Raw genomic sequence first — 12,763 nt, forward strand, 5'->3', positions numbered from 1 at the left:
AAATAGATGTACCAAAACAGACACGGAACATGCCAAATTCACACTGCCATCATGAATGTTGATAGTGCTCAAAAGTGCATTTTCCTATTTTCATTTTGGATAAAGGTTTTTTCCACCAACATTCTGACAAAAGCTTCAGTTGATATAAACTAAAAAGGGATACCCTGAAGTACTGTTTAAAACAGCTAAAGCACTAGTCTGACCCTTGTCTACACTCATGTATGTGTTATCTGGTTGTCTTACCCAGGATGTGTTTGTAGAAGGAGCGGGTAAAGTAGATGTTGACAAGCTGTCGGTGGTAAAGAGCCAAACCCAAAATTTGACCTGCAAACCTGAAGTAGTTTAGATGGTCTGGGTTTACTGAGGAGTTACTATTGGGCTGAAAAGTGGTTCCTGAAGATTACACACAGAAACAGACACAGACATGCCTTCGTTCAACATTTCAAAACACTGCTTAATGCACTAAATATTATTGCAGTGAGGAGATTATCCAGTACCATCAGCTGACTGAGTGAACAGAGCATAATCTGGGTTGATGATCTCATTGGAAAGGATGTCAAACCACTCCCGGACCACACCCTGACCCTGAAACAAATGTTTAACACAAACCACAAGTTGATTATTTTTTAGATTAAATTAGACATGGACCTGGAGGATGCTGATCTGAACTCAAGCAGTATCAAATTTAGAAACCCACCATCCCCTCCTCGCCGTGGAAACGAACAGCAATGCCTTGTTTGAGTTTCTCGTTGGTGGATTTGGAAACCATCTCACAGCTACTCCTGAATATTGACTCTGTTAGTGAGATTAAAAAAAAAAAAAGGGTATAGTGCTGTCTACCAAAACTTCAAGGAAAAAGGATGTGGGGAACAGATAGGACAGAGAGTTCTCAGGATTGCATCTACATGATTTCAATTCTCTTTTCTGAAAAACAACACAAGTCTAAGTCCATTTGTCCATTTATTGTTTCCTTACTCACTGGCAAAAATCGCACATTGTATATCTTCAATCAATCAATTAATTAATATCCTTTATTTAACCAGGTAAAAAACTCGTTGAGTTTTAAAACCTCTTTTACAAGAGTGACCTGGCCAAGACAGCAGCACATAAACAGAGTGGTTACACCAAACACACAAATAAAATACAAAGAGATTGGCCTATAGTTGTTAACTACAGAGGGATAAGCAGATTTCCATATTCTCTGGTTTTGAGGACTCAAATAGAGATCCTGAAGAAACAGTGCTCATTAAATAATTAAAATAATTTAGAATGGCTGGTTTGTCAGCTGCGTGTGCATCTTTTTCCTATGAAAGCAAGCAATTTGTCTGTGGTTTCATCCCCAAATTTTCCAAAACTTCTTAGGATCATTTAGGTTACAGGTAGTTTTATCAACATAAAAATCAGACAGCTTTTTTTAACAAGGGCAGTATAATGATTTCTGAGCTGTTTGAATATTAGCCTGCTTTAAGGAGACTGGACAACTCAGGGGAGAACCAAGGATAGTTTCATGCGCACAGGGGCATGTTTATTTATAAAATTACTACGTATACTAGTATTACTAAGTATAATAGCACTTCCAGGCCAGCTCTACATCATTAAAAAGTGAGATCCTGGACCAATCAAAGTGCCATAGATCATGATGAAAACCCTGCTCACAGAAGTGTTTATCATCACGTTCAAGAACAATATGTGGCTTTGTTTTTGGGAGATTAGTTCATCTGATAGTGGCTGTAGCACAATGATGACCCATATCATTTGCAAAAAAACCAATATCTGAATCTTTATGAGGATAATTAGTTAAGAATAAGTCAAGAGGGGAAATTTAAGATTTGGGCGTGTTGAGTCGTTAACAATTTGTATTAGGTTAAAAGAGTCACATATGTATTTAAAACTCATCAGAAACAGAGGATAACCAATGTCACTTCAGATCCCCTGTGAGAAGAATTTCATTAAAGTCTAAAGTCAAAAGCTGTTTATTCAATGATAAGGTCTCACTACTACCTGAGGGTGGTCGATAGCAGCCTACAATGGTAAATCAAATCAAATCAGATTTATTTGTATAGCGCCAGATCATAACAAAGTTACATCAAGGCACTTTACATATAGAGCATGTCTAGACCAAACTCTTTATAAAATGATTTAAAGAGACCCAACAGATCCCCCGATGAGCAAGCACTTGGCGACAGTGGCAAGGAAAAACTTCCTTTAAGAGGCAGAAACCTCGAGCAGAACCAGGCTCGGGGGGGCGGCCATCTGCCTCGACCGGTTGGTCGAGTGACCAAGTGACCATTTACAAGCTCCAACTTCAGAGCAAGAAATTCAAATTGACTGTTGTGGGAAAGATAGTAAGACAGTAACACAGTAAAATTTAATTTCTGTCTGGCATATATTGCTATGCCACCACCTTTTCTGGAACGGTGGAGGCTAGCTGCTGCAGGGCCAGTTCAGAGTAGCTGCTGCAAGGCAAGTGGTGGCTGGTTGCTGCAGGACTGGTGGAGACTGTCTGCTGCTAGTACACATCATCAGATAAAATTCCAGAAAGGCTCAAGGCCCAAAACAGTCCAGACAGCTCAAACAGTCGGTGCTGGGCCATGCACCAGGTAGATTTCAGAAAAACTCCAGCCTTCAGACAGCCCATGAGCAAGACCAGGCCTCAAACAAATCCAATGCAGGTTACTAAAATGTCCAAAATTTAAGCTCCAGAGATCTCAGAGTGAGAGAAATAAGGAAGAACTTGCAAAACATCCTGGATTCAAACCCAATCTTCATATAATAGAAGACATATGACAACTTAAAACATTAAAATTCTAAATACACATTCAGACCTCACAAACAAAGAGCTGAGTTGGTTGCCATCTTGGATCAAGGGAACATTACGTTGTCACATTAACACACTAGGTTTTTAATACTAATTAGTTTGGTGGTATTTTTTGGAAAGAATGAAAAGGAAGGAAAACAAGACATCATCCCACCTCAGCAGTCTTCATTATCACTGCTTGAGTCTCCTTTTCAGACATTGGACTGGTGTAACAGCACAGGATATAATGCATTGACTTGCTAAATGTGATGTTCATGAGTGCATTTCAAGCAATGAATACTTCATCTTCATGGTCATTTGTGCTGCCTTCAGTGTTATTGTAATATTGTTGAACAAAACAAAATTAGCCACAAATTAACTATTGAGTCTAAAGCTCCTTCAGTTATTTAAAGAAATATCACTGTGTACCACTGCAATGACATATTGGAGCTGTGGAAATGCATAAAATACATAGTAGTACTGGAATCTGAAAAAAAAAATTGCATTCACATTGATTTAACTTTTTTCATTACATATCAACCTTCAGGAATTCATACTGTGTTAAGCTCAAGTAAATTACATCTCGAAATGCATTTTTGTGTTATCTTCTCTTCATACATGAAAAATGTTGGTGAGGGCTATGGTGGTGAAGGTAATTTGTACCTCTGTGGATGAGGAGAATATCATTCTCATTGACTGGACGATGAACCATTTCTGAGTCTGGCTGGCCAGCCAGCAGATGTTCATAGAACCATTCACAGCGATCCTTAAATGGCTGGAAAAAAAAAAAAGACTTCAATCAAAATTGCATATCACATTTCTTACACTAACTATGGTTTTTCTGAGTTGTTAATGCAGTGCAGTCACAGCTCAGAAGGTTTTCAGTACTGTATTCGCCGTTAATACAAAGATTAAGTCAAGGTATTATTGCATAATATATGGTTTTGTTTTCTATATATTGGGGAGAGTTAAGGATTAGCATGGAAGCAGAGTGATAAATGTTTCCCTGGTGGCTGCTTGGCATGCAATCAAAGAAAGAAAAGATTCAATGAAATCCATTCGGTTAAAGTCACCTATAAAAACATAATGAGGACGAAATACTATACTCGAATAGTACTGAAGAAAGAATGAATATCATACCAAACAGAAGATCTTATTATGCAAAATGAATCTGTTTTTAAATCCATTGTTCTGTCCTCAAACATGCAGTACTAGTTTTGAGTATGCATGCAATGCATAGAGACACGCAAATACAAGTTAGAAGTTTCACCTTTCAAGATCGACATAAAAATCAGAAAAATGTGGCTTGATCATTGCATAGCTGTTGGAGCCATGCAGACACATTTCTTAAACTGATCTCCTGATAAGATTCTCTGGAATTTACTCTAAATGATATTACCAATAAAACAGCAAAGCTAGGGTAACACACCTGTAGGGAAGAGAAAAGCTTCTGAAAATGATCAACACCGCTGATCTTAAGAACAGGCTAAAACAACAGAAGGCTACGATGAGTTACACTCCCGTCTGCTCAGAACCAAAATCTGAGGCTACAGTGGGCACAGGGCACTCTTTTAATCTGTCATCCTTTACATCACTTGGAATGGTGTGAACAAACAAACTCACCCACTCCTTCCCCACATGCCATATGGTCTCAATGGCCATTTCACCTTGTGTTACGTCTCACTTATTACTATCTTTACAATATTTCTGGCTCACACTGTCATCTTGGCACCTTGAGCAGCAGCCTCATCCCATCGGTATATGCTACATTAAGTTTCTGGATGCTATTGGATGATTTCCATCCAATAGTAGAGGCTCTAAGGTTTCCTCTGACATATAACAGTCCCTGATTGGGCCGTTTTTTCACCCCAAATAAGACCTGTGTAACTGAGTTTACACAGGGCATAGTCAAGCGTGGTCGAGGCACGCTACGCCCGCTGTGACGCATACAGTGACGCACGCAAGTCTGTATTTTTGTCCTGTATTTTTCCTCTACCCAGTTTCAATTGACATTTTACGGTCGTTTTTGTTACTATTCTGGAAACTTTTTCCACTTTTTCCACCAAAATGGCTAAGAGGATGTTTACAGTGACTGAGGTACTGCAAATGCTGGAAAGGGAGGACGAAAAGTTGGATGTCAAAAGCTTGGACCTGGAAAGTGCGGACTCGGTCGAAGAAGATGCCTTTGAGCAAGGGGGAAGATGTCTTGCTCGACCAAATGTGAGTAATTACTTCTATGAAATTGTTGTTCAGTCACAGACCATGCAGTTTTTTTCGTACAGCAAACTAGAGTAAACACAAGAAACTTTTGCGACAAAAAACGGAGCAGAGTCATTGACTAACTCCATAACAACAAACTCACCCTGCCCTGTGTGCCCTACAGATAATATCTTACTAAGACTGTGAGCAGTGATAGCTAAAAGATAAAGATAAAGATGTGTAAGTCTAACGCACTCATAAGATATAATTGATTACTGTTTTTGGGTGAATGATTTCATCTATTTTATTTTGGTAAATTTATGCTCACCCTGAGCTTTCTCCATTTTTTCTCCCTGTTAAAAGGATTTTCCTATAGGTTATCCTCAGTGGATGTGGGGGTCCAAAGATAGAGGATGTTGCGATGATGCTATGTAAAGCCCATTGAGACAAACTGTTTGTAAAAATGGGCCATACTAATGAAATTGCCTTGCCATTAGTAATCACAAGAAATATTGCTTTTTTCCAGTCCAGTCCCAGTTCTGTTTCTGGCCCCTCCACTGCCCTTACACAGTCTCCAACCAGCCCCTGTAAACCATCATCCCCTGCCAGCCCTCCTCAGCCTCCCAGTCCCAACTCCCAGTCTTCCTCCCTACTTGCTGAGCTTCCTCGCAAGCGTGCAGCTGCTGCTCGCACACGAAGAGAGCTAACAAAGAGGCAGACTCGGAGGCCTGCTGTTGTGCTACAGGATCTGGATCTGTGGCACGGCATTGATGAAGAGGATGAGCCCCCTCATACGTTTTCCTTCTGTCCACAAAGAACTCCTGGAGTGCAACTGGATCTTCAGAAGGATTACAGCCCCTCTGAACTTTTCATGTTGTTCTTCAGTGAAGATGCACTGAATGTTCTCTGCCATCATACAAACAGAAACGCAGAGCGCCGGCTCCTGAAAGAACACTGGAAGCCTGTGGACACCGAGGCCATGATGAAGTACCTGTCCATTGTCATATACCTTGGCCTGGTGAAGCCCTCCGCCATGAGGGATCTGTGGAGGAAGGATCGACTTCACAGCCACCCCTTTCCTTCAAGTGTGATGACAGGCTACAGGTTTGAGCTGATTGGGGCATTCTTGCACATGGGTGACCCAGCAGCTGACCTTTTGAATGACCAGCTTCGAGGCCAGCCTGGTTATGACCCTCTGTTTCGCAGATCATGATGGCATGTAAGGCATTTTACCATCCCTACCAGAACTTGGCCGTTGATGAACGCATGGTAGCCTCGAAAGCTAGACATGGCATGAAACAGTACATGAAGGACAAGCCGACAAAGTGAGGTTTCAAGCTGTTTGTACTGGCTGATAGCAAGACAGGCTACACATGCAACTTCAATGTGTACCAGTGGAGAGCACTCACTCCTAGCGGAAATGGTCTGAGCTATGATGCGGTTGTAAGCCTGCTCCAGGTGCCCTTCCTTGGGACAGGCTACAATGTGTATGTGGACAATTTCTACACAAGCAGAGCTCTTTTTCTCCATCTCCACCAGATCCACTATGGGGCCTGTGGCACCATGAGGGAAAACAGGCTTGGTTTCCCAAAGAACAGGGCAAATGCTCTCCCCAAGACAGCAGAACGAAGGGACATGAGGTGGATCAGGGAGGGTCCCTTGCTGTATGTCAAATGGAAGGACACAAGGGATGTAACTGTGTGTTCTTCGCTTCATAAGGCCTATGGCAGAGACATGGTGCAGCGGTGGGTCAAGAACCGTGATGGCAGCTGGTCGAGGCGCACTGTACCTGTACCTGAGCCAGTGAAGGAGTACAACAAGTACATGGGGGGAGTGGACATGTCAGACGCTCTCTGTTCACTGTTTCTCAGTTCACAGGGGTCAGAGTCCCCTGACCCAGAAGAGCTTCAGGGAGTCACTGTGTTTGGAGCTGCCTGACTTCAGGGGGACGACCACTGACAGTGAGGAGGCAGCAGGGACAGCACAGCCACAGGAGGCAGCTGCTGAAGACCCGTGCAAAGGAGACAAATAATTTTTTGGCAAAATGTAGACACAGGTCTTGGGATTCATAAAATCTAATTTTCAGAGCTCTGCTCCTCACCAAATTTAAACAGGAGGGCTCAGAGCGGCAGCAACACCTGTTTTTGCCACAATTGACTGTAATGCAAATCAAGGTTTTCCTCAAAACAATTTCACTCTGTCTTCGCACTGTCCTTCCCCGCGAGTTTTCAAATCAAATCAAATAAAGACTGTCGGAATCTCCAGACTCTTCTGTCTCTTACAGTGTTGTCGCTTTTCGGACCGGAGCTACGGTTTGCTCGCAATTCGAAGTAGTTCGGGACGTGGTCAAAAGGTACTTTTGGGAGAATTTTAGGGAGACTGAGCTCTGACCTGAGCGAATTCTCAAATCACCGTGGCAACCTCAGGTCTCTCAGCTCAGGTCTGTGTGCTGCCTTTGCTGTGGATCAAACCCACCCCACTTTGGAGCCTCACTGCTTCGTCATACTTTGTCACAGAAACGCCGTTCAAAGTTTAAACGGGTCAGAAGACCTAGAACTCCATATATAAGGCGCACCGGATTATAAGGCGCATGGTCAGCTTTTGAAAAAATTGAAGGCTCTTAGGTGCGCCTTATACTGCGGAAAATACGGTACATATTCAGATTCTGAGCAGAATAGAGTAATAGGGCTTCCATGACTGGCTGACGTGCCACTATTAGGGGAGACAGATCAGGAAATGGACGTTAGACCACCTAAGTGGAAGGAGGTTGAGGAGGAGCACTATGGCCACACTGCGTTCAAATCTCAACAATGCCGCCCCTCTCAAAAAGAAAGTATTCAATCTGAGGAGGATGGCTCCCTGGTATAGTTACCAAATCCGTACCTTGAAGCAGACATCAAGGAAATTAGAAAGAAACTGGCGTTCCAGTAAGTCAGAAGAGTCTAACAGAGCCTGGAAAGATAGCCTAAAAACATATAAAAAAGCTCTCTGCAGTACTAGAAGTTCATATTACTCAGCACTCATAGAAGAAAACAAGAACAACCCCAGGTTTCTCTTCAGCACTGTAGCCAGGCTGACAGAGAGCCATAGCTCAGTTGAACCAGTGATCCCCTTAGCTCTAAGCAGCAACGATTTTATTAACTTTTTTACAGACAAAATTCTCACGATCAGAGAAAGAATTTATCAGCTCTTGCCTACGTTAGATAAAAATCCCCTACTGAATACGGCAACTCCTGAATCAGCTGCGACGCCTCTTTTACATCTGGAATCATTCTCACCTCTGAATCTTCATCAAGTTTCATCATCCAGACCGTCAACCTGTCTATTAGACCCAGTACCAACTAGCCTCTTTAAAGAGATCTTTCATATAATTGAGCGGTTCATTTTTTATTTGATTAATCTGACTTTATGTCTGGGTTATGTACCTCAGGCACTTAAGACTGCGGTCATCAAACCCCATCTTAAAAAGCCTAATCTTGATCCAGATGTTTTGGCAAATTATAGACCCATATCGAACCTTCCATTTATTTCTAAAATCATCAGCAAAACAACTACACGAGCATCTGGATGGGAACAGTTTATTTGAAGAGTTTCAGTCAGGATTTAGAGCCCATCATAGCACAGGGTTAGGGCTGGTTAAAGTCTCCAATGACATTCTAATGACCTCAGACAATGGATCAGCCTCCATACTTCTTCTAGATCTTAGTGCTGCATTCGACACCATAGATCATAATATTTTGCTACAGAGACTGGAACATGAAATTGGAATTAAAGGAACTGCACTAAGGTGGTTCAAATCCTACTTATCAGACAGACATCAGTTTGTTCATGTAAACAACAGCTCCTCCTCATGTACTGTAGTCAGTCATGGAGTGCCGCAGGGTTCGGTACTTGGACCCATCCTCTTTACGCTTTATCTGCTTCCTCTAGGCAACATTATCAGGAAACACAGCATCAACTTCCACTGCTACGCAGACGATACTCAGCTGTACCTATCAATGAAGCCAAATGAAGTCACTCAGATAGTGTGACTGCAGGTATGTCTTGAAGACATAAAAGTCTGGATGACTGGAAATTTTTTACTTCTCAACTCTGACAAAACAGAAGTTATTGTACTCGGTCCTAAGCACCTCAGAAAAATACTATCGAATCATTTCATCATTCTGGACGGCATTACTTTGGCTTCCAGCTCCACTGTAAGAAACCTTGGAGTAATTTTTGACCAGGACATGTCCTTTGTCCCTCACATAAAACAAGTTAGTCGGGCAGCTTTCTTCCACCTGAGTAACATTAGGAAAATCAGAAACATCCTTTCTCAGGATGATGCAGAAAAACTAGTCCATGCATTTGTAACTTCTAGGCTGGACTACTGTAACTCATTACTATCTGGATGTCCAAACAAATCTCTAAAAGGCCTTCAGTTAATTCAGAACGCTGCTGCACGAATATTAACAGGAACTAGGAAAAGAGATCATATCTCTCCTGTGTTAGCTGCTCTTCATTGGCTGCCAGTAAAATATAGAGTAGAATTCAAAATCCTTCTTTTAACGTATAAAGCTCTTAACGGCCAAGCTCCATCGTATCTCAGAGAGCTCATAGTTCCTTACTGTCCTAGCAGGCCACTCCGCTCTCTAGATGGAGGTTTACTTGTGGTTCCTAGAGTCTCCAAGAGTAAATCTGGAGGCAGATCGTTCAGTTATCAGGCTCCTCTTCTATGGAACCAACTTCCAGCATTGGTCCGGGGGGCGGACCGATGCTGGAAGTGGAAATTTAGTAATTTTCAAGACCAGGCTTAAAACTTTCCTTTAAAGTCCTCTACTCTTTAGCTATGCTGCTAGGGGAAGGACTGAGTCTCTCTCTCTCTCTCTCTCTCTCTTTCTCTCACCATCCAGCCTTCTTAAAAAACACAGTTTCACCCAGTTCTAAGCAATTATACTGCATTTACTAACCATGTTTTGCCAAAGTCTCCTCTCTCTCCCTGTCTTCATCCTGCAGGTGGTGACTCATCGCCATCCCATGTTCCTGCAACACCTGCTGGTCCCATATTTCATGAATTCTGCACTACAGCTCAATTCCATGAACTTCATGCAGCAACATGTTCCTGCCTACACCCCCCCCCCCCCCCCCCACTCCAATGTCTCTCTCTCTCTCTCTCTCTCTCCCTCTCCCTCTCAACCCAACCGGTCGAGGCAGATGGCCGCCCCCCCCGAGCCTGGTTCTGCTCGAGGTTTATCATGATTTGGCGCTATACAAATAATTCTGATTTGATTTGATTTGAGGTAATCAGGTGTGCGAAGGCTTCTTCGGGCCCAGGGCAAAATTTAGTCCCCTACCGGGTTTATAAAAGTGCACCTGATATCCAAATGTTTTTGTGGAGGCAATTAAGAATAGTTTGGAAGAAACAGTCTATTCCTAGAGCAGGGCACAGGGCAGGAGGTTTTCTTATGCCAAAGGAGAAGGAGTCTTCAGACCTGAGTCAGTTCCGTATTATCTCTCTCCTGAATGTAGAGGGGAAGATTGTCTCTAGTGTAGTTGCACAGAGACTAGCAAGTTATTTAGAAAGGAATGGCTTAATAGATACTTCAGTACAGAAGGCAGGAATACCGGGTTTCACAGGGTATTAAGAGCACACTAGCATGATTTGGCATCAGATTCAGGCAGCCAAGAGTGAGAAAATAGACTTGCATGAGATATTCTTGGACTTTGCAAATGCATTTGGTTCAGTGCCACATAGCCTTATTTGGAAGGTGTTTGAGTATGTTAGAGTGCCTGGAGTAGTTGTTAATTTAAGAGCATATTTAAGCGTATTATGGCAAGGTGTACAATTTCTCCATTAACTTTCACAATAGAAATGGAGGTAATTATTAGAGCTTCTAGGTGGGTGAAGAAGGTGGAGAGAGGCAGCAGGATGGGAGACATACAGAGATTGTGGGTAATGTACAGGTAGGCCGTGGAGGCTTGGGGCTTGGCCCAGGAAAACAGGTGTAGAGTAGAGCAGTAGAGCAGCAACATATGATGTATTGCCAACTCCCCAAAACCTAAAATCTTCGGTAAATTGAGACTGGCTATGTTCAGGGTGTTGTATTCAGGTACTGCAACTCTAAAGCACATCTTGTCAGGTTGTAAGGCAACATAACCAGGTTTTAAAAAGCTTAGCTGCAGGCATTGAAGCTATACGGAGGCAGGCAAATTTAGGAGGGTCTAAGACAAAGAGAGTGGCAATTTAGTTTGTTCAATAAGGAGGGGAAGTTAATAAGATAACAAGGAGGCAAGGCAGCTTAGAGGATGCTAGTGATTGGGAGATGCAGGTGGATTTTGGAGGAAAGCTTGTTGTTCCCCAGGAAATAGCCTGTACAAAGCTAAGACCTGATATAATTTTGTGGTTTAGGAGGAGAAAGAGAATATATTTCAAAGAGCTGACTGCGCTGTGGGAGGATTCAGTTCAAGAAGCACATGAAAGGAAAAAGCTCAGGTATGCAGATCTAGGTAAGGATGCTGAGCAATGAGGGTGGAAGGTTAGGATTTGTCCAGTGGAAGTAGGTTGTAGAGGGTTTGTAGCAAGACCTGCTGTTGCTTTGTTGAGGGAGTTGGGAGGAAGGGGACAGTGGGTGAGGAAAATACTGAAAGAAATGTCGGATGAGGCAGTAAAATCCAATCAGTGGGTTTGGATTAGAAGTAGTTAATAGTAGCTGGGGCCCAGCAGGTGCTCTTAAGACAGAGACTCTTCAGAGAAGCAGAGGAAGAAATCCAGGAAGAGGAAGTGCATTTAAGTGGGGGGTGTGGCCTGTTTGAACCTCTTTGAGACCATGCGGTTATTCCACATGGGTTGGCCTGTATTGGTTTGATTTGGTTTGTGTTTCAGACTGTTCAGGTGAGTTTGGTTGCTGAATCTGCTAGTGTAGCTTGTACTCTCCCTCTACACTTTCCCCTACCCGAACCAGGGTCTGTATCCCCACCTCGCTTTCACTGGTGCAGTTGGTGAGAGGTCAAAGTAGTTGACGGTAGTGCTGTGCGAGATAGTTGTCTTGACGTGAGGAGTCATGATGGCTGGCATTAGAGGGGTGACTCTGGGATGCCATTGATCACTGGAGGTGTCGTGGGCCTAAATCGACAAAACACTGGTGAAAGGGGGTTCCCACCTGATGACTCCAAAGACATGTTGGCTATCACTGCTAACTGGCCTAGTTAGATATTATCTTTATGGCACATAGGGCAGGGTGAAAGTTTGTTGTTAGGGAGCGAGTCAATGAGTCTGAATCTAGAGTAAATACAAAAAATGACAAAAAATGGACCAAAGAATTATATACTTCAGACATTAAGCCCAAACAAGAAGAATCGACAGACTTTCTAATATTAATCTGCCTTGACCGAAACCTGAACAGGTGGAATTATTAGACAACTTAATGACAAGAGAATGAAATTAGGAATGCTGTTTCATGTATGAAATCGGGGGAAGTCACCAGGCCTTGACAGATTCCTTGTGGAATACTGTAAGCAGTATATACAGTATCTCACAAAAGTGAGTACACTCCTCACATTTCTGCAAATATTTCATTATCTTTTCATGGGACAACACTGAAGAAATGACGCTTTGATACAATGTGAAGTAGTCAGTGTACAGCTTATATAACTGTAAATTTACTGTCCCCTCAAAATAACTCAACACAGAGCCATCAATGTACAAGCTGCAACAAAAGTGGTAGCCACACAAAATATTGACACTGGGCCCAATTTGGACATTTTCACTTAGGGTGTACTCACTTTTGC

General features: G+C 42.6%; 1 protein-coding gene across 4 annotated transcripts in view; it reads right to left on the minus strand.

The window, feature by feature from the left end:
* hace1 (HECT domain and ankyrin repeat containing E3 ubiquitin protein ligase 1) overlaps window positions 1-12,763 on the minus strand; it is a 53,848-nt gene that overhangs the window by 15,121 nt on the left and 25,964 nt on the right. For all 4 annotated transcript variants that reach the window (XM_029503532.1, XM_029503536.1, XM_029503533.1 and 1 more), the window contains 4 exons: window positions 3,461-3,572; window positions 698-795; window positions 498-585; window positions 244-393 (listed from right to left, as the gene is read on the minus strand). In XM_029503532.1, coding sequence (XP_029359392.1) covers window positions 244-393; window positions 498-585; window positions 698-795; window positions 3,461-3,572 — 448 coding nt within the window. The remainder of the gene's footprint in view (window positions 1-243; window positions 394-497; window positions 586-697; window positions 796-3,460; window positions 3,573-12,763) is intronic.

The sequence above is a fragment of the Echeneis naucrates genome, chromosome 6 (assembly GCF_900963305.1).
Source record: "Echeneis naucrates chromosome 6, fEcheNa1.1, whole genome shotgun sequence".
Classification (NCBI taxonomy): Eukaryota; Metazoa; Chordata; class Actinopteri; order Carangiformes; family Echeneidae; genus Echeneis; species Echeneis naucrates.